Source organism: Apis cerana, linkage group LG7 (genome assembly GCF_029169275.1).
Source record: "Apis cerana isolate GH-2021 linkage group LG7, AcerK_1.0, whole genome shotgun sequence".
Classification (NCBI taxonomy): Eukaryota; Metazoa; Arthropoda; class Insecta; order Hymenoptera; family Apidae; genus Apis; species Apis cerana.
The window spans coordinates 12849433-12872958 of NC_083858.1; the positions used below are offsets into that span (position 1 = coordinate 12849433).

General features: G+C 26.1%; 2 protein-coding genes across 4 annotated transcripts; both read left to right on the forward strand.

Moving 5' to 3' along the window:
* The first annotated feature begins 977 nt into the window (after positions 1-977).
* LOC107999436 (importin-4) lies at positions 978-7368 on the forward strand. The gene is made up of 15 exons (XM_017059278.3): positions 978-1350; positions 1695-1781; positions 1859-1966; positions 2034-2186; positions 2275-2460; positions 2533-2827; positions 2907-3064; positions 3144-3741; positions 3801-4036; positions 4113-4318; positions 4387-4727; positions 4793-4968; positions 5053-5261; positions 5430-5740; positions 5838-7368. The coding sequence occupies exons 1-15, from the start codon at positions 1297-1299 to the stop codon at positions 5960-5962; spliced, it is 3243 nt and encodes a 1080-aa protein (XP_016914767.1). The 5' UTR covers positions 978-1296; the 3' UTR covers positions 5963-7368.
* Positions 7369-7665: 297 nt separating this feature from the next.
* Positions 7666-23450, forward strand: LOC107999400 (adenylate cyclase type 2). Of its 3 annotated transcripts, none has more exons than XM_017059207.3 (22): positions 7666-8974; positions 10998-11396; positions 11465-11725; positions 15776-15910; positions 16568-16785; positions 17441-17597; positions 17746-17895; positions 17984-18096; positions 18184-18431; positions 18517-18875; positions 19041-19327; positions 19409-19585; positions 19664-19844; positions 19909-19992; positions 20073-20184; positions 20276-20419; positions 20507-20598; positions 20681-20804; positions 20875-21081; positions 21177-21357; positions 21422-21557; positions 21646-23450. In XM_017059207.3, exons 3-22 carry the CDS (start codon positions 11615-11617, stop codon positions 21808-21810), a joined length of 3381 nt encoding a protein of 1126 aa, XP_016914696.1. In that variant the 5' UTR covers positions 7666-8974; positions 10998-11396; positions 11465-11614; the 3' UTR covers positions 21811-23450. The 3 variants fall into 3 exon arrangements, with proteins under 3 accessions (XP_016914696.1, XP_061933309.1, XP_061933310.1); XM_062077325.1 differs by having other exon boundaries at positions 20073-20171; positions 20503-20598; XM_062077326.1 differs by having other exon boundaries at positions 10998-14665.
* Positions 23451-23526: the final 76 nt, after the last annotated feature.

Genomic DNA, 23526 nt, shown 5'->3' on the forward strand with positions numbered 1-23526 from the left:
AACCACTTCTCATATGCATCGTCAAAAATGCACATAAGCCAGACGACGAATATGCACGAGGTGCAAGAGAAGTCACTCAATGACGCCGTTGACAGGCCATTTCTGGCCGTGGTTAATGGTGTTTTTATTTATGTGATACCTTCTTACTCAAAAATTATCTTTCTATTTCTTTTTTTTTTTTTTTTTATTAAAATCAAATCGATTGATTAAAATAATTTTTTTTCTCAAATAATTTTAATTCTCAAGTTTAAATATTACAAAGTTGAAATAATTTGTCTATTTACGAAGTATAAATACGTTATAGATATCTATTTTGCTATAGATTTTTATAGATGTAAAGTTATGCTTGAATTGATAAGCATTCCAATAACGATACGTTAATGGTACGTGACCGATGTGTATTTACATTATATATAAATTTTTAAAAAAAAATCTGTGATTTAAAGAATTCTGGAGACTGCATTATCTCAAAGCGCCTTCGTATCGAAACGAAAAGAGAAAGAGCAACGGAGAAGATACAAATCGAAAGAAGGGAGAATGAGGCATAGAGAAAGAGGAGGAATATAAGAGGAAGGGGTCCGCTTTAAAATAATAAACTCGATACGATCTGAGGCTAGACAAAGTTGGAACAAACATCCAGCAACACTGTACAGATTAGAAAATGAAAAATTTTATCTTAAAATGTCGATATTAAATTAGATTTAATTATTTATATTAAATTATCTTTGTTTGCGATACTAAATATTAGACTTACAACTTTCAATATTTCCTTAATGATTTGTAAATTTACACCGAAACAACATATTATTGTTCTACGTATACTTATTTCGATCAGCATATATTTAGTGTTTTAGATTTTATTTTTTAAAAAATAGATTAAGGTAATTTCAAATTTTTAGAACAAGACATTTATATTTGTACGGTAAAATATAATGCTCGAAGCGCCCTCTACGGAATTCGTATCTATCGTACAGTCATTTTAAAAATTTCTTGAACTCTAGTAGTGATATTTATAATTTAAAAAAAAATTTTTTCAAATGATCGAAATAATTCTATAATAAGAATCAATAACATTAAAGAAAGTATTTCTCAACTATTTGAATCATTTTATGATGCCATGAGCAATTGATTATAAAAAAATTTTGTTCGCTCATTTATGCAATAAAATGTCGCACATGCGCGTTAAAGTATTATAAAGACGTCAGTACTAACAGGTCAGAAAAGCGGTAGTAGACAACCGGCTACTTTGTTCGGAAATACTGCCAGATCCTTATTTTGTTTATTACATATTACATTATGGAGGAAATATTACTGAAGTTACTTGTAGCCGATAACACATCTATTCAACAGGTATATTTAGAAAAATGACATTTATTAATAGAAATAAATTTTGTAATATTCAAAACACGTGTTTGCTCTTATTCATAACCATTTAAAAGAAATATGAAGTTAATTTATTTAATCTATATTATATGTTTTAATATAAAATACAGTAATGTATAACATTTACTTTGCAAACTTTATTTTTTTATTAATTTTTTTTATATATCTTTTATTATAATAGATTTCTATAGTTTTTTTTTTTTTTTTTTTTTTATAAAAAAAACATCTATTTCATATTTCTTATAAATAGATATAAATAAATTATTTATTAAATAGAGGAATACGTTATAACGAGCAAGAATACATTACAGGGAACAGCAGAACTTAGAGAAGCTTTTAAAAAACAAGAAACGATACAAGCATTATGTCAACTTATTATTTCATCGAACAATTCACAGGTTTTTTTATTTATTATTATTTATATATACATATATATCTTATAAATATTTTATAACAAAAAATAATTTATATTTAGATAAGACAATATGCAGCTATATTGCTTAGAAAACGTTATGGTAAAGGTAAACATTGGTTAAAATTACCTCATCATGTACGCATTGAATTTAAGACAGTAATTTTACAGGTAAAAAAATATTATTTTTCAATTTTTTTTGTTGTTGAAAATATGTAGAATTTTTATTATTTTTTAGGCATTAGTTAATGAACCAGAAAAATTTGTAAAAAATGCAATTGCACAGTTAATAGGTGTAATCGTAAAACATGAATTGCCTAATAATGGTTGGCCAGAAGTTTTACAATTTGTACAGCAGTTAGTTACTAGTGAAAATTTATTACAGAAAGAGGTATAAAATATAATAGTAGTTACTTTAAAAAAACTATATAATTTCTTATTTCTATAATTTATTCCTGTAATATATAATCTTGTTATAGTTGGGGACTTATACTTTATCGATTATGACTGAAGTTGCACCTGATGCATACCTTACACATGCTGCATCACTTGCAGTTCTCTTGGGTCAAACATTAAATAGTTTACAAGATTTAGGGAATCCTGTAGCATATTATATCTTACGAATAATGCAGAATCTTGTTCCTTTAGTTGAAGGCAATCAAATGGTAAGTTATATAATGATTAGAAATTGATTGAAAAATTTAGTTAATTTTTTTAATAGTGAAGTATTTTTATAGATGGTAAATGCTTATCATCAAATGATGCCACAAGTTATGACCACAATTCAATCTCTTACTACTACTAATGAAGATAAAGCGATCGAATGCTTTGAATTATTAGATGAATTGTGCGAAAATGCAATTGCTGTGATAGCTCCACATGTCAAATCTCTTGTCAGTATGTGCCTTGTTATTGCTGGTAACAAAGCATTAGATGATGCTCTAAGAGTTAAAGCAGTTGGTTTTATTGGATGGTTAGCCAGAACAAAAAAGAAAACTATAATCAAACATAAACTTGTTGAACCTATTTTAGGTATATTAATATTAATATCGATTCAAAATAAATTTTTGAATTTACATTTTGATACATACTTGTTAACATAATTTTATAGATATGTTATTTAATCTTATGTCTATGCGACCTGAAGATGACAATGATGAAGTTTACTTTAGTGATGATAATGAAGATAATACACCCGTAACTTGTGCTACTCAAACTTTAGATTTACTTGCACTTCATTTACCTCCAGAGAAATTAATTCCTCAATTGGTATAATTTAATATATTTTTAATAATTTTCTTTTTTTGTAAAATATATCTAATATTTTATTTTTATACAATTTTTATAGTTACAATATATAGAACCTAGTTTGCAAGGTACAGATGTATATGCAAAAAAGGCATCATATTTAACAATGGCAGTATTAGCGGAAGGTTGTTCAGAATATATTCGTACAAAATATCTTGAATCCTTTTTACGTTGTACTTGTCAAGGAATTAGTGATCCTATTCCTGTAGTGCGTAATGCTGCACTTTTTGCTCTTGGACAATTTTCTGAACATTTACAACCAGAAATTTCCCAATATTCGTCCGAGTTATTGCCAGTATTATTCGAATATTTAGGCCAAATATGTGCGCATATTAAACAAGAAAAAAAAGAACCACCTTCAGTTGATCGTATGTTTTATGCATTAGAAATGTTCTGCGAAAATTTAAATGAAAGTCTTTTACCATATTTACCAACATTAATGGAAAGACTTTTTGAAATCTTGAATGCGGATACTCCAGTTCATGTTAGAGAACTTTCTCTGAGTGCTATTGGCTCAGCTGCCATGGCGAGTAAAGAGCACATGTTACCATATTTTGAAAGAATCGTTTCCATTCTTGATAGTTATCTTTCAGAGAAACAAATAGAAGAAACCATGTGTCTTCAAGTACAAGCAGTTGGTATGAATAAAAGTATTTAAAATTTATATAACGATATTAATAGTTAATTGATATTATAGATACTCTTGGAGTAATTGCAAGAACAATAGGTGATAAAAATTTTGCACCTTTGGCTGGTAGATCTCTTAATTTTGGAATGAAATTATTAAAAGAAACAGAAGATCCAGATTTAAAAAAATCAATTTACGGATTGTTTGCATCAATTAGTACTATAATGAAAAAGGAAATGGCAGGTGCTTTGCCAGAAATCATTGAATATATGATTACAAGTATACAAAGTTCAGAAGGGATAGTGGTAAATTATAAAAGATAAAATTAATTAAATTATATTAAATTATATTCTTTCTTTTATATTATAATCTTTTTGATAGCCTCACTTTAAAGAAGATGAAACTTCTGCTTTTCCTGTTTATGAAGATCTTAGTGAAAATGAAAATGAAGAAGAAGATATTGAAAACACAGATAATGAAGAAGATAATGATGATGATGACGTAGCTGGCTATAGTGTTGAAAACGCATACATTGAAGAGAAGGAAGAAGCAATTTTAGCTTTAAAAGAAATTGCAGAACATACAGGGTAAAATATTATTTTTCACATAATTAATTTCAATACTTTTCAAAATAGATTTATATTTCTTATTTCAGAGAAGCATTTTTACCATATCTTGAAAAATCTTTTGAAGAAACTTTTAAATTAATTAATTATCCGCAAGAAGATATTCGTAAAGCTGTTATTGATGCTCTTCTGCAGTTTTGTATTAATTTTTCAAAAATTAATACTAATGAAGGAAAACAAGCATTATTAAAAGCTCTTTCTGTATTTATTCCAAAATTATCTGAATTAATAAGATTAGGTGATGAACGAACAGTAGCTATTACTGGTTTAGATGCTTATACAGAACTTTTGAAAGAAATAAAATCAGATGTCCTTATTGGAGAAGGTCATAAAGAAGCTATAATGAATTGTGTTACTGATGTTATGTTAGGTAAAAATTCAATATGGATCATATTTTTAACATTTTTATTTACAGAAAAAAATTGTTTATAATAGGTAAAACGGAATGTCAAGATCAAGAAGAAGCAGATGATATAGATACTGAAGCTGAACAAGATGAATTACTAGTTGAATGTGCGGGTGATGTATTGTCTACTTTCGGAAAAGTAATTTCGCCAGAAGATTTTGAACTTTATTTTCATACCGTGTTACCAATGCTCTTAGAAAGATTGGTATATTTATTTATTTATATTTATGTACTTATAAATATTATAAATATTCATATTTTTTTACAAAAAGCTAATAAATATTTTCAGAAAAAGAATAAATCTGAAGCTCAAAGATCTTTTGCAGTTGGTACAATTTCAGAATGTTTCTCAGGACTCAAACATAAAGTAGCTGGTTTTGTATGTCAACTACTTCCTATGTTTTTGAAACTTACAGATGATTCAAGTGCCGAAGTTCGGAATAATGCTATATATGGAATTGGTGAACTTGCATTATATGGCAAAGATGCAGTTTATTCGTATCCTTTTAATATATTTTTATATAATTTATATATGTAATATTATAATGTATAAAATGTATAAATAATTGTAATAATGTATATAATATATGTAATTTATTTCTAAGTTATTATGAAAAAATTATAAAATTTTATATAATTTTTTTTTCTTAACTTAATAATTAATAGGCATTATTCTGATATTTTATCAGTTCTTTCAAATGCAATTTTTAAAGAATCACATACAGGAGCTCGTGACAATATAGTCGGAGCACTTGCGAGACTTATCATTGCTAATTATTTTAATATACCACTTGATCAAGTATTTCCAACTTTTGTCAAACAATTACCATTAAAAGAAGATTTTGAAGAAAACAAAGCAGTTTTTAAAAGTATATTAACGTTATATGAAGCTGGTCATCCTATTTTACGATCACACATGGAAATATTACTTAAAGTTGCAGTCAGTGTGTTACATGAAAACAAAACAACAGATGATGGTATATTATACAATTCTTTTATTATTATTTATATGATAAAACATAAAATTATTACAATTCATGTTTAATTATTACAATATGTTTATCTTTTGTACAGAGGCAAAAGGTATTGTTATGGAATTCATTAAATCTGCTCAGCGAGATTTTCCAAATGAATGGAATTCTATGTATTCCGAACTTCCAATAGAAGTTACAACGAATATTCAACGTATATTTTCTTAAGTTTTAATATAAATTGAATTTATTTCATATTGTAACAAATAAGAGAACTGATTGATGAAAATGTTTTCATCTCAGAAAAAGTGATATATGTCATACATCTCATATCTTTAAATTATGTCTAACAAAGTTTTCAGTACTGTTTAGTTAACAATATGTATATCCATTGTTTAAATATCGACATAATTATAGAAATTATATTTCTTCTTATAAAATATGAGAATCGATAAGTGCAATTAATTATCAATAACATAACATGATACTACACATTAAATTTCTTGGTGCTCATATTCTACTGGTCACATAATTTTACATCTGAATACGATTTTGATATGAAAATAAATATATATATATATATATATGTTGACTGAACAAAGTATATTAAATTCTAGTCTACAGAATTTTTTCTTTTATATATATATATATATATACATATACAAAATCTTATTTATATATAAATTTTAAATTACTTTTATCAAAACATCCAATAAAAATAATTGAATGAATTAATTTATTATAAGTCAATAATTTTTATATTTGATTCTAATGTTACATATACATATATGTTCAAAATATAAGCACAAGAAATTGTTTTTGGCAGAAATGATCAATTTAGTTATCATTTTTCATGTTTATTTTTAATTAAGAATGATACATATACCACAAAGCATTATGTGTATGCATTGAATATAAATATATTATAAAAAATAAAATTGTTGCACTTCATCTATTTCACAAGTAGCTTTTATATGTATTTATTTTGATTGTGAGAATGTATTATGAAAAAAATTTCACACAATTTTAATATAATTAACATTTATTTAAAAATTATCAATCCATCCATTATTTTTATTCTAAATTATTAACAAAAATTGTTTTATTCGAATTTTTGATTGATTAATCAATTTTATGAGATGTCATCTAATTAAAGTTTATTACATAGCTTATTTAAGTAAATATAATATTATATTTATTATACCAAAAATTCCGAAATATTTTGCTAGAATGATTTTGTACTAATTTATAATTATAAGAAATGCATAAGCATAACTAAAAAAATTTTATAATAATTTTATTTTAAAATTTGAATCACATATATTGTCAAAATTTTTCTGTAGACTTAGAATATCAAATTTATTGTATATTACATATAAAATGCAAGATAATTTAGTGAATTGTTATATTATTAGCAAATTATCAAATATTTTTTGTAATCAATATGATTTCATACGATTTCAATTTATAAAAAATATAAAATATAATTACAATATATTTGCAGAGATTAATAAGAGAATTATATTGACAGATTATTTACAACAGAATGATGTTTATCAATATACATATAATGATAAAATAAAAAATGTGTATTTATCTTAATAAAGTATTAATGAATTATAATTAAAATTAAATAATATGATTATTTTTATTAAATCCTCGGATGAGAAATATAAAATGAATATGAAATAAAAATATAAAATCTTAAATTGAATTATAATAAAAAAAATTATAAATTATAAATAAAATTATAACGTAAAATACAAATTTTTAATTCAACAAAATAAATAATAATAAGATGAATTATGTAATTAATTTATTTGAATCAATCTTTTTTTATCATTTTATACAAATCTATCAAAAAATGTATTAAAAAATTGAAAAATAATTACTAGTAGGGATTATTTTTAAAAAAAAAAGTCAAATTGTTGAAAAACAAATGATATTTAATAACATCCAGATATAATAAGATTAATATATGTATAAATGTAATTTAAAATTTAAATATTCAATAATAATTTCGATCTATTTCGAAATATACATATACATACATATATATATGTAGAGAGAGAAAACTTTATTATATGAAATCGATTTGTTTATTTTGGCGATATTACACGATCGAAATGATTCACAAAACAAGAATCGAAATTTGTATATAAAGTATATTTTTCCTAAAATTTATAATACATTTGGAAAAAATGTTTCATATATATATATATATATATATATAAACATGATAATGCGTTTCATCTCAGATCAGATGAGACTTCATTTTGATACATAAAACTTGTTGATAGACGATTTTGATATGGCGAGACGATGGAAGTATAAAAGTAACGTTTATAAAACGTTATCGAGATTCTTTTCGCCATTAAATCGAGTGGATTAGTCATCGAAGATTAAATATATACGTACCACAGGTACACATATATATATACATATACATATAATATACATATAAATATATTATATATACAGCGTATCGAAATTATAATAAATTCAATATTATTTATTTTTCTTGATAATAAATATTTTAATTTTTTTTTTTTTTGCAATTTCAATTGATTATAATTACATTATGTTTAAAAAACATAAGAATGTTCGCTTGCATAAGTGAAAATTTCATTCGTGATACAACATATTAATGAACGAGCGGGAAAATTTTAAAAAAAGAAAATAATCAAAATTTAATCAATCAATAAAAATAATCTATATCATTCTTTTTTCATAAATTAAAATATTAGAATTAATTACTTAAATATATGGTTTTTATATAACTTCTTATATATCATATTTTTATATGTATATGAAGAAATGTGTTGGATACATTAATAAAGATTATATAAGTACTCCAAAGAAGTTTTGAAATTTTTGAACACTCTATATGAATATATATCGAGTGGCTGATGCTGGTTAGTGTCCTTGAAATCTCCACCATGACTCGAATCGAAAAGAAGTCGTAGGTGTATGACCCATGTCCATGGCCCAACTGTGTACCTGTCGAGCTTACCACGCTTCATGGAGATATCGCTAGTGGAAAGTTTCGTCAGATGAAAGTGGTTTATTGCGCGCGACGGCTGAACGCAACTAAATCGTACGATTCATTGATGAATTATTTGAACAATATGTTTAAATAGTGAAAACGTATATATATATATATATATATATATATATATTATAGTGCATAGTTTAATAGAAATTAAAATTACGAGCGATGATATCGTTTCAATAATTTTGGTAAGTGAATCATGAATCTTGTTAAATGAATGAAAATATGTTGTAATAACCTAGTAATTATTTTAAAAATTCATATATATTTAAAAATATGTATTTATAATTTATTAAGAATGTTATATAATATATATATAATATATATATTAATAATTTATTAAACATATTGGCACTGTATTTGATTTTCATAAACACATTTTGTCTATATATTTTTTTCATTTTACATTGCTGTTGCACAACATATTGACATATATATTATAATATATATGATAAATAAAGAATTTTCAACCCATTTCACTATCTGTTATTAATCTTTATTATTCGATCTTTATTATCGAATAGAATCGATTATTATCTATAAAATTAATTTGATCATAATAATTTTTTGTAATTTTATTATACTTGTTATAAAATTACAAAATAAAGTATGTTTTTTTGTACAATAATTATTCAGGAATAATGATTACTTATATGATTCAATCATTTGATTGATTATTTGATTCAATTATTGATCTAATAGGATTATCAATCAGTGCTTCTTTCAAAAAAGTTTAATCAATGAAAGTGTTTAATTTTAGACTATTATATAATTTCAATTTTTCTTTAAGTGATGAATATATATCGAACAATGAACAATGAAGTGAGAAAATAATTTTCTTAATATCTTGAACCATGTAATAATTGATTTATCTACTAATAATCATTCAACGAACTAATTCTTTCTTCGGCAGTTATTTAATTAATGGACCAATTGATTTTGATCGTTGAAACGATCCGAAAAATCGAATAAATCGACTACTTTATTCGTTTACAAAAAAGTGAGATGTAATTAAAATGCAAGTATTAAAAACGTCTGATTCGTTGTAAACGCGGTGGAAGCTCACATTTTTTTAATTATCGCATATGATTTGTGATTTTTCGCACATAGTAAATCTACACTTAGATTTTTTATCTATATTTAAACTTTTTATATCTATACGAGTCTAGTTAATTATTAATAAATTCTAATATTTTAATTACTACTGACATTTAAGTAATTATTTCTTTTATCATCAGATTATCTCATCGAATTTATATTATTTAATATTTGTAAATATACTTTTATTAAGAATATAAAGATTAATTATATTTCTGCATATTATTAATAATATAATTGTTATTTTTAAAATATAAAAAAATTTAAAAATTTTGCACTGATCTAAAATTAAATATTCTCAATGTTTTTGATATTTCCTTTCTGATTATTTAATATCAAAAATTATAAACTTATTAATTAACGTTGTTTTTTATTTATGTTTGTAAAAGAGATTGTAGAAGAGAGACATATAAAAGAAAATTACTGGTCTATATAAATTAAAATATAAATATTCACATATATCAGCAAGGGTTTAATTAAATTCAGAATTTAATAAATGCATATAAGTATCTTTTTCGTTAATGAAGAATACTCTCAAGCGTGATATGTCAAACGCAGTGACCAAATTGTTGCATATCACTTTTATTTTTAATAAATAATTAGATAAATTTAATTTAACATATATTGTTTAATTATTTTTTTCTTATTTAGGAATTAATAAATATTTTATAACTTTTTATTTTATTATAAATCTCGATAGGAAAAAATTAAAGATAATAATAGAAATTATTATGAAAATAAATAGATAAGATTCGTATCAAATGCCTTTGTATGAAATTTGATCAGACGATTAATAATGAGACATTGTCGGAATATTAATCGGGGATTGAAATTAATCAAGAATTAATAATAAATTTAACCGAATCATCTGAAACAATGAAATTCAAACTTGATAAAATTTCGAAAAAATTCTTCATTCCTATAAATTGTGAGTTATTTTTAATGAAAATGCATCAAGCATGAATAGAGAAAGTTGTTTATCTTGATGAAAAATATCACATATTCTAAAACTAATATCCGTATTCTTCATATATACCTATATGCATATATTTCTTTTCTTTATAATTTTGGAAATCAATTTTTAATCTCATAATTTTGTTATTTTATTTTCAGTAAAAAATGATCACCAAGTAAGCACATATATAAATTAAGCAATGAACGTAGGAAGTTTCGCGGAATCGAAAAGGATCCGACTGGCAAAATTCGATGAACACTGTTGGATGGCTTAAAAGGAAAAGCCAGTAGAATGAAATCACAAGCGTGATCTTGAACAACAGGCAAATGGCTTTATCGCTTTGACAGCATAGTATCACGTGTCTGTGTACGTGTCTGAAAGACTAAAAACTCAAAAAAGCGTGGTATTTCATTTACTCAACGAACATTCATGACGATGAAAAGGGAAATATAGACGAAGAAGGGAAGGCAGTGTTTGGAGTGGCCCATTTCCCTTATCACGATAAAACGATATAGCTGTAACGGTAGTACTTTAAAAACGATACGACAAAACACGAAGTAAGTACACTGCTAGTAAGCTTAGAATCATCTTTCGGTGAGTCATTTTTACCGATCAGTACGATCAGTCTGTTCGTGGATTGTAACCGCGATGGATCGAACAACCGTGAGATCGTCACTGTCTTCATCGTTATCATTGTCATCGTGGTCATCGTCGTCGAGTATGCCTCTTTGATTGAAAAGTAGGGATAGAACTCGAGATCAGTCTCTCGAGGAAAATGGACGTGGAACTGGTTACTCGTGCATCCTTGAATTCTCTGAACAATGTGGACGATGGCCGGATTGTTTCGCCGAATAATCTTGATGACTGGACCTGGTCTAACTTGCGAGTGAGTGCAATAAGTTTATGCCAATTGTGATCATGACTGACGATAGGCAAAACATATATACAGGGTGTCTCAAAAATAGATCGGTAAATTGGTATCATGATAAATTGGAGATTCCTGAAGTAATTTCAGGCAACGTTTTCCTTTGTAAAAATTTTCATTATTGCTTTGTTAATGAGTTATTGACAAAAAACATTGGCCAATCACGGAACGCATAGTCTTGTGGAACAGCGACGATAGCGTTGGATGTGTGTTGCTCACCGAGCACGAACAAATCCAAGCGATACATCTCGAAGAAAGTATATTGAATCAAATATAAAAAATATATTTTTATTGATAAAAAATTATATAGAATTATATTATGAATAAATAAATACAATATTCAACAAATTTTCTTCGAGATATGTTGCCTGGATTTGTTCGTGCTCAGTCGACAATACGTAACTAGCGCTATTATCGTGGTGTGATTAGGTTACGCGCTCTGTGATTGGCTAATATTTTTTGTTAATAACTCATTAATAAAACCATAATGAAAATTTTTGCAAAGGAAAATATTACTTAATATTACATCGGAAATCTTCAATTTTAAATCTTTCAACATTTTATACATATATATACATATATATATATATATCTATTCATTTACAAGTTACTCGCAATCGAAGATTAAGAATTTTATTGCGGATCACTTAACAAACGAATGATTTTAATTGATCAAATATAAGAATGTTTTATTATATGGATATAGATATTTCATAATAGATAATAATAATAATAATATTATTATTATCATGCTAATATGTGAAATGAATTAAGGTAAAAAAATTATTTGCAAGTTTCATTAAAATTTAAAAGAGGGGAGAAGAAATTCCATTAATTTTATTTACAGAAAATATTTATAGATATATTTTATATTTATAGATTTCATAATCATATTGATTATTCGTGATATAAATGAGATCAACATATTTAATCTAATATGTTCATGTTACAATGTGTGTTTCGCAGTACATACACACATATATTTCGATCACAAGGTAATTTTTCACATTTTTGTTTTATTCTAATCATAGACAAATAACTTCACTCGTTTACTGATGTTTCACACATTTTGCAAAACATTTCCAAAGCACACGATAATCGAATTATAAGGATGATATTAAAATGAAAAAAGAAGTAACGGAAGCATTGAGCATAAAAAACTAATACTATATCTAATATTGTTGATAATTTCATTAAATTGCAATTGATTATCGTCTTTTTTATCTATAAAAATTAGATCTCGATAACTTTCAACTATGCAATCATTTACGCGGAGTTGAAGAGTAATATGTTATATCATGTTTTTTTTTTTTTCCTTTTATGATTCGATTACAAGGAAAAGTTGTATTTTTACATGAGGAATGGTCGTAAGAATAACATATTTGTTACAATATGAAGCTTATATCAACAAACTTGATAAGTGGAATAAAGAAAAATTTATTTAATATAGATCACGTCCTTCGATACAATTGGCGAGAAGAAATGAATTGATATCTGAATATTTAAACCGGTGCTAAAAAGATTTCCGTGATAATCGTTTCTTTCCATTTAATAATGGAACCTTACCATCGTATCATTCAGTTTCGTTTTATCATTTATAGCTTATCATTTAGTTTCAATTTTTTCCTTTTTTTCTTTCTAATATTTTTAGTAGTTTAAAAAATTTATTCATGCGAACAAATAAAATACTTATAAATATCTAAAATAATAGTTAATCTAAAATAGTTAATTTTAAAGAATTTTAAAATAATTTAAAAAAATAAATGGTTATTTTTTATAAATATCCTTATCTTTTTACAAACTTTTAATTTTTATGGCGTTCGCGTTATCAATGTGTTTACGTTATCGAAAATTTTAAACTTGCAAGTACAGGAATGCTAAATATTTCTTGATCTGAGATTCTATCTGTGAGATCCTTCACGAAATTCGATTTTATTTATCGTATCATTTTATATCTATATAAAATTAATATCTTGTACAAAAATGAAATTTTTTTTCTAAACAATGATTTTTATTCGCGAAAATTTTCATAAATAATCTTAAATCTACTTTCTGTACTTGGGGTAATTAATGACTTAACACTGATCATCGTACGTATTTGTTAGATCAAATATTTTCTTAAAAAAAATCAATCAAGTTTTTTTGGAAAAATTGCACAAGTGAATCTTAAATATGGGAAGGTATACGTAAGATTCATCTTTTATTTTAAATAAATATCATTATATGAATTTTCAGATCTTCGTGAGTATGCGTAGTAACGAATAAATTTTCTTCCCGCCTATCGTAATCGAGGAACAAACGTGCGTATATTACGACGATTAGAAAGGAGAAAAGAGATGGGAATAAAGATGGTTGGGCCCGAGAGTTCGAGATTGAAGATCAATATTCACCGGACCGGACGAAAGGTTCGCGGCCGAGTCGGAATGTGAAAACGCACGCGCGAAATGCAGACGAAAGGGAACTCGTTCATTTCCCGGTGGAGAGAGAGTTTCGAGAGCCTCGGCGAGCTCCGGTACTCTGGTGTGGCAGGAAATCGTGAAAAAAGAGGCACAACGTGTAGTGGCGCGACTGCGCCCCGCAATACTCGGTCCGATTTTTATCATAGTTTACGAGCAGCTTAATTCACGTTAGCCACCATGCACGCGTCGATTTAGCATCAGACAGCCGGTAGCTGCCGGAGATACGCGCGCGTTCGTGCTAACTCCGACGTTTCTTAAATCATCAATGAAACAGTGATCATTGTCGTTTATCTTATTTATCACGTGAGCATCGAATTATATGAAACCATTGTTTGGATATTATATTTAGTTCATTCGACGAGATTTAAAATTATTTAAACGGATTGCTTATCGTTTAGTAGAATTGGAAGAAGAAGAAGAAGAAGTATTTTCGGAATCGAAGGTGTGTGATTTTTTACTGAGAGTGATTTACTAAGAGTGTTTTATCGAATAATTAATAATCTATAGTATTTTTAATTTCTGGTATATTGTTTATAGTTATTTGTGTTTTTTGTAACATCTTCAAGTGAATATCGTGCAATGTTTCTGAGACGTAGTTGCATATAATTCCATATTCAAAGCGTAGGTTTAACGCCGAAGGATCTTTTATTTTTTTTTTCCTCCTGAATCGATTAGAATTTTACAATGATATTCATGGTTCTTTAATATTAGATCTTTTCTAAATGTTTATCAAAAGAAAGATTATGTACTAATGAATAGTATATAAATTTTAGATTATTTGAAACAATATTGAAACAATATTATGGTACATGTGATTCTGAGAGAGTTTACACTACACATAAGTGTATTCATATCTGAAGAAAAGATATTTTAATTGAAAAATTTTAATATATTTCAATTTATAATTTTAAAATAATGTAAAACAAATTTTATTCCATTTAATATCATCGAATATTAAAATATTTTTTATTTCTTTCTTTCATGTATTTACTCCTCGATCATAAGTACACAGTCTCGTTTTAAACAAACGATCGACAGTAATGAAACACTTGCGTTTGTTCGAACACTTGATATTTAAAATTGTTTTCTTTTTTTTTTTTTTTTATTACTGTACACATATTTATTTTGATATTTTATCATTATTTATAATTTTTATTTCCTCATTTTCAAGGTAATCGTGGATTCTCTATAAATTGAAATGATCATAAATGATGAAAGTTGAGAAAATGTATCGCAAAATATATATTGTATTGTTTTCAGTACGCTTTGTTAATCATCGAGTAATGAATTCGTGAATCTAAATATAATGTACATATATTGTTTTCAGTTGTGAGTGATAATCCTTTGTAAAATATGGATATTCTCTCTCTTTTTAAATTTTTTAATTAATTTATTAATCCTATTTCTAATTGTTATTCTCATAAAAACTCAATTAAATCATTGTTGAAAATATCATTATGATGATGACAATGATTATTAATCGACTAGAAAGTTCAAACAACTATCCAGTCACATATCGAATACATAATCTCACGTGCACTTTCACTTTTAGACACAATTCAAATACAAAAACCTAGAGAAGCTGTTCACGGTTTACCAAAGGAGGATTCAGTATGGTTATCTCTCGCTTTTTGTTCTCTTGCAATTGGCCCTCGGATTCATACATTGCTTGATTCTGATAACAATGGTAAGCAAAATAAAATGTGAAATAATGAGATGCTTCGCTTCAAACCAGGTATCCAATTGAAATCCACGAATTTCCTATTCAGCAACTAAAATAAATATATTAATTAAATTTTCTTCTTTCGTGTTTAATCGCAATTATGTTTAATTATATAAAAAAGAAATTATATGAAATGATATAAACTTATGATGAACAAGTCATAATTTTGGGTTTATTTGTTAAAAGATAATAATAAAAAATAATATGTTGTTGTTAACGTATAAAATAATGATATATCTTTCGTTATTTATTTTTTATATATTTTTAGAAAATAGAATAAAAATAATAAATAAAAAACTGAATAACTTATCGCGATTAATTATATAATTTTTAAATAATACTATTATCGTTATTCTTTGAATTATTTCTAGTCTTCAGCTCATAATCGCAATTCTTATTGAATCGATAATTTTTTATTGGTAAGGAGCGATCAAATATTTTACTTCTATTAATAGATTACGGTATACATATTATTTCTAGTAGAATTACTAATAGATTACACCTATTTACTTGATGTAGTTAAAAATCTTTAATTAAGCATCTTTTAAATATACAAATAAAATACTCAACAAAAAAACAAAGAAAGAGACACTGAATGTATTCTATTTTTTTTTTTCGTAGGTCAACATTGAGAACTGCGTACCGGATGTGGTGATCAGCACTTTAGTGAGCGCGTTATTCTGTCCAGTGATTGCACTTTCGTTCAAGTCAAAGATCATTATTAGAAACACTTACCTATCGGTCATACTGTCCTGTCTGATCGTGGTATTATTAGCAATTGGGGACTTGGCTGTCCCCTTCTATTACACTCTGTACAATGATGAAGCACCATCGATAAGGTAACGTTGATAAGAGAACAGAGAAGTTCCTGACTAATCGTGGCAAGGCCACTATTTAATTATCGTAGATGAACTTTGTCAGTTTTTCGTTCGTTTTATAATTGCGTTTTATATTTTATTGCTTACTTCCTTGAAACAACAATTATGAAAAATCGGCGAACCACTCATTGATATTATCTCGTTGATCACGGGAATAATTTTGTAACAAGTTCCACAAGATATTTCCCTAGACGATCGTTTAAATTTTAATTTTGCAATTGTTTCTCTTTTAGATAGATTATTTTAAAAAAATAAAGAGCATTGATATTTGATATTGTTATTTTCCATCATTTTAACGAGATCAAGTTAATAAATTTTCTACTGCTACAAATTTTCTTATGTCATCATTTATTTATTTCTTTCTTATTTTTCTTGTTTAACATATTTTGGTGGATTTCGTTGGGTTTTTTTTCAATTTTTATGTAAGAGGTGATAAACGTAAGATAAATATTAATGGATAAATATACAGATCGGATTAATGTGTAATTCTCATTAGCAGATTGCATTTAATAATAAGTTAATTACGAGTCATTTTTATCTTTCCTGCTAATTAAAGCGCAACTTTGAACTTGTGATCGTTTATATAACACGTGTAACTGCATTTATTTCTTTACAGACCTGCATACGCGACTCACGCGCTCTTGGCATGTTATGTCTTTCTACCTCTCACGAAAAATTTACATGCTCTCATACTCGGAATTACGACTACTACATGCTACTTAGTCGCTTTATCGTTAATCACTTATAGAAATTCATTCGATTTTAGCACGAAGGTAAAGCTCTTGTAATCGAAAATTAATCGTTAAAATTATTCTATATTTTTAATGGAACAATGTTTAAAAAATGTGTTATAATAAATTTTCTAATTGGATTAATCTTTGTTTGATTGTTAAATTTGAATTTTCTTTATGAATCTTCTAGATCATTACGGACACGATATATTTTGTTTGTGTGAATGGTTTGGGACTCTATTTTAGATTCATGAATGAAATTGTTACAAGACGATCATTTCTCGATCATCGAAAATGCGTGGAATCAACATTGCGGTTGAATTATGAGAAAGATCAAGAAGTAATGATTTACTTTAATAAACAAAATACTTAGAACGTTAAGTAATAATACAATGATAATCTTTTAAAAAAATACTAACAATTTTTAGGAACAACTTACACGAAGTATATTACCGCAACATATAGCCGCGAAGATAAAGAAAGAATTTAGAGATATATTTAAATTTTTAGAAGAACACAAAAAACCTCCCAAACCATCTAGGTAAGTTTTTGCATCTCTGTGATAATTAATTATCATTGATTATAAATACATAAAATTATAACACAAACATTGTTACTTGCTTTTCAGTGATTTATGCGTCGAGACCCACAATAATGTAAGCATTTTATATGCCGATGTTGTGAATTTTTCTGGCTTGACCGTGACGTTGCCAGTGCGGAAACTAGTAGAGACATTGAATGATTTGTTTGGTAGTTTTGACGAAGCTTCCGAAAGGCACAATGTTCTGCGTATCAAATTTTTGGGTGACTGTTATTATTGTGTAAGTGGAGTACCGACACCAAATTCTCAACACGCGAAAAGTTGTGTGGATTTAGGTAAATACGTTTTAAAAAAATATCTATTTTGTGCATTTTTACCATTTGTACGTTGAATTAAAAATTCAATTTGCTTTATATTTAGGACTCGACATGATAAAGATAATTAAGGATGTAAGGGCAAAAGTACGACGCGAAAGTGGTGTAGATGTAAATATGAGGATAGGAGTTCACTCGGGCAATATAATATCAGGAATTCTAGGTGTGAGCAAATGGCAGTACGATGTTTGGTCACGCGATGTTGTTATAGCTAATAAAATGGAGCAAACAGGGAAACCCGGCAAAGTTCATATTACGCAGCAGACATTGGATCTCGTAGATGCTAACGAATATGATTGCGTTCCGGTGGATTCTTTGAATGACGAGGTTCTCAAAAAGTATGGGATTCGAAGTTATCTTATTACACCTTCGATTCCCGACGATTTCGAATCTCCGACTATGCAGGTGCATATTTCCCAGTGGCGTAGGAAATCCGAATGAATTAACCGAGAATAAAAAATTTATTTATATTTAACGAACAATCCCTACGCCACTGACATATCTTTTTAATTATTCAACGAATTTCCGTCGAGTCTTTGATGTATCGTTGACAGGCGAACCTTGTTGCAGAACAGCGAGAACACCTTGACAGTCATGACTCCGTCCCCTGAAAGCTCTCCACTATCTACGCATTACGTGAAATTTTATGTACGGTCCAGTACCAGTATGAATCCCAGTGCGAGAAACAGTAGACGACTTACTGCCACTCTAAATAATCATGTTGGCGTGTTCACCAGCACGTGTAGACGGCGTACACATTTTATGGATTCCTGTTTGCGAGATTATCATCTAATGCTTAAAACTGCAGATGCAGAAATGGAACATGCTATTAAAAAAATGCCTTTAACTAAATGGAAGTAATATCTGTTTTTGATTTGTTTAAATTTTAATACCTCGTCAATGTAAAAGAAGATATAAATTTTTGAATAATTTTTTAGACAATGGTGCAATTGGAAAGATATGAATCCACTATTTTTAACATTTCAACAATGGAGTTGGGAAATACCGTTTTTAAAGCAACCTGATCCACTTTTTAAATTTTATATTAGTTGTGCTCTTTTTGTCTTAATTTTTATGGGACTCATTTATCTGGTACCTACACTTTCTCTTTCCAAGTATGTTTTTTCATAAGATTTTTAATTAATGATATAATTGAATTAAAAATATTTATAAAGTCTTATTAATTTTTCTAGATGGCATCTGAGCACAACGATTAGTTATTCCGCAGCAATGTTATTTTTAATCGCTTTAATGCCAATAGCTTGGATGCATTTCGCATGGAACCGATATAAAGATCCGCATGATGAACATGAAGGGCAGATTCCGCATCCTCGAAATAAATTATTATGTTTTTTATATCAAACTAGCATAAAGGTTAATATTTTTATTTAATTTTTTACATAATTTCTAAATTATTTAACATTTTCTTATATTTTAGGTTGTTTGGAGTGCATTTCTCAGGACAGTTTTATATTTGGTAATAACGCTAATGTTAGCAGCGTGTGCCATGTTTGATATGATCGTAAGTAGATAGTGAATATAAATTTTTTAGTATTTGTTAAATATTATTAACTAATGTATACAATCATCATATTATTTCAGTTTGAATGTAAGAATGTTAATGAGCTTACAAGTAATAATATAACATTCAGCGTAATAGAACCTGGCACTTCGAAACTTGATTGCGTAGCTACACCCTGGGTAAGATTGTTTAGTAGGTACTTGAATGCTGTAGAATGCTGTTTTAGTTCAATCTCTTAAAATATTAAATACTATTCTTAATTTTATTTAATGATTGTTTCTAGCAAATGACGCAAACTTGCTCCTTGGCTATTTTGACGAGTTTTCTGTTTTTAAGACTCCATTATATCTTAAAATTAGTAATAGGCATCGTAATAGTCGTATTTTATTCATGGAATGTTTGGATATATCGTTCAAATTTATTTCAGGTAATTTTAATATGTATTTTTTATTTCTAAGTAATTAGGTGGTAATTGTGATTTTTTGTGATTTTATTTGTAATTTGTTTCAGTCAGGCGACAGATGGAATCCATATTTAGAACCAAGACTGGCTCACATTTTAAGCATAGTTTTTCTTACTTTTTCTTTGCATCTGATAGATCGCCAGGTAAGCAAATCTCATTTAACAATTATTATTTCTCTAATATAATATATTTGTATATATATTAATTAAATAAATATTTATTCAGGCAGAATATTTGAATAGATTAGATTACTTATGGAAACGTCAATTGACCAAAGAACAAGATGAAGCATTCCATACAAGAAATGCTAATAAATTTTTACTTCGTAATATTTTACCAGAACATGTTGGTAAGTTAATTAAAATTAAAATTAATATTAATAATTCAACAAATTATAAATGAGAAATTATATTACACAGCGGAGTTCTACTTGAATATGAATAGAACAGTAGAAAATGAGCCTTATCATGAAGCTCATAGTAACGTGGCTGTAATGTTTGCTTCATTAACGGATGTATCCATCGATGAAAGCAATACTTTAGCAGTCTTAAATGAGATTATATGCGAATTTGACAAATTGCTATTTGAGCCATATTTCAATCGAATTGAAAAAATTAAAATTGCTGGTGAGCAGTTAATCAAATAACAATACTTAAAATTAATAAAATTAATAGAATCAAAAATATAGAATCATAAAAATAATATTACAATTATTTTCTAGGCACTACTTATATGGCAGCTTGTGGATTAGAAGCTAGTCGACGCGATTCAATGCGTAGCCCAGAAAACGAGGAAAATATTAGTGATAATGTGGTAAAAGTAATGGCCCAGTTTGCAGTTGAAATGATAGCAGTTCTAGATAAATTGAAAATGAGAACCTTTTATACATCCAAACCTTACAGGTATATATTTACATTATATGAATTATTAAACTATTTACTTATTTATTATAAACTATTATTTTAGATTGAGAATTGGAATATCACATGGTGAAGTTACAGCAGGAGTAGTAGGTGCTCAAAAACCGTTATATGATATCTGGGGCGATGCTGTGAACATGGCGTCGAGAATGGATACAACAGGTGTTCCAGGAAAAATACAGGTATTTTTAAAATTAGATTTTTATTTGAAAAATATATTTTACAAAGATCTAATATCTTTTTATGTAAAAACTATAATTATTTATACAGATTACAGCAGAAACTGCGGCTGTTCTTGAACAACAAGGTGTCAAGTGCCATCTTCGAGGAGATACGTATGTCAAACCAAAAGGTTTAGTCACAACGTATTTTATTGGTATCGACGATAATCGACAGCTTCAAAGAACAAATTCTATCGAGGAAACCAGTCTGTGATGGAAATATTAAATTGATCTTTAATCAATTATTTCATCATAAATCGAATTGACTGGAAGATAATGTGAAAAATGAGATAATAAATATCTAAATGAACGCACAGAGAGATAGGAAAAAACCAAAGAAAATCTAAAAAAACCAAAGAAATTAAAAAAAAATAACGCAATCAATGATCGTATCATTATGGAATACCTCAAATTATTGAATTGAGTTTATATGTGAAGTATGCTTGCAATCATATGCTATATAAGCTAAATTATCAGCAGAATAATATCATTAAATTATAAATAGAAAAAATCAATTTTAATATAATTTTTTTTTTATTTTTTAAAAATTTTACTCAATCAGTATATGTTAAGAATAACTTTATACATTAATGCATTTAAAATACTTCTTCCTCTCCCTCTCTCTCTTATTGACATTTTTTAATTATTTAATTAGTAAAAATACTAATTTACACAAAATGTGATTTTACATAAAAATTTATTATTATTATTATAAATTACTTTTTTATACATTCAAACAGTAATGTTTGGAAAATGTTGCTCTAAACAATGAACAAATTTATAAAAACTATTAAAAATATGATATTTTACAATTAATGATAAAAATCTTTCTAAGAGTAATTTCTTGTAAATGTCAATTTGATATATAGCGAATTCGAAAAATAATAAAAAAAAAATAAACATTTTGTTTATATTGATTCATGTGAATAATAATGCTGTATATGTATTACATTTGATTCATAAAAATAATAATTAGTTCAAAATAATAATTAATATAGTTTTACTAAGATCATGACAAGAGATGAATGTTTTTGAAAATTAAGATATGAATATATTTTTATCATGTCCTATAATAAAATTATAAAAAACTTTTATAATTGAAGATTTTTACAAATTTTAAAACTCAATCTTGAAATATTTGGATGATTTAAAATTTATTTTGTTTATATATATATATTGTTTATATTATATATTATATAACAAATTTTTGTTTAAATATGTTATGATTATTATCATTTTATTTGTTTTTATAACTTTGATAAGAATTTTTAAAACTTAAATAATGCAATTATTGTTACGTAAAAATATTATTATTTAAATCGAAAAATTTATTACAATTTGTTTATTAAATATTATATTTTAATATTAAGTAAATTAATTAATATAAATATAAATTCAGATCAAATTCTAGATCGAATTTTGAACGATGTTTAATCAATTATAATAATAATTCATGTTACAATATTTTTATAATGATATCTACAAAATATTTCTAAGTCATTATATTTATTTTAAATTTCTAAAGAACAAACATGATAATTTTTTAAATATATCATTTTTTTCTAATTTATGAATCATATATAACTAAGTTCCTCAATTTGATTATAAGTGATTATAAGTAAAATTTATTTTTCTATCAATATATATTATTAATGTAATGAGCGCTTATTTGTTTCTTTGTAAATATTTTTGTATATTATATTTTTTAAATATTAAAAATAATAATCAATATAATTTATAAATAGTATAAAATATTTATTACTACATATAGTGTAAGAATAGTTTATAAACAAATATAAAAAAGCATTATAACAAATATCTATACAATTTAATAAAAATTTTACGATACTTAAATTTTTATATTATTTTTAATTCTTTTTTTTTATTGTTGTTTTTTGATATTACATATTTTATAAAAGTATTTTCAAAA

Coding starts and splice junctions, on each gene's coding strand:
- LOC107999400 (XM_017059207.3), top strand. CDS start 11,615: ATGGACGTGGAACTGGTTACTCGTGCATCCTTGAATTCTCTGAACAAT. Junction 17,598..17,745: donor CATTCGATTTTAGCACGAAG/GTAAAGCTCTTG, acceptor TGAATCTTCTAG/ATCATTACGGACACGATATA. Junction 18,876..19,040: donor TCGAATCTCCGACTATGCAG/GTGCATATTTCC, acceptor ACCTTGTTGCAG/AACAGCGAGAACACCTTGAC.
- LOC107999436 (XM_017059278.3), top strand. CDS start 1,297: ATGGAGGAAATATTACTGAAGTTACTTGTAGCCGATAACACATCTATT. Junction 1,782..1,858: donor TTTCATCGAACAATTCACAG/GTTTTTTTATTT, acceptor ATTTATATTTAG/ATAAGACAATATGCAGCTAT. Junction 2,461..2,532: donor TAGTTGAAGGCAATCAAATG/GTAAGTTATATA, acceptor GTATTTTTATAG/ATGGTAAATGCTTATCATCA.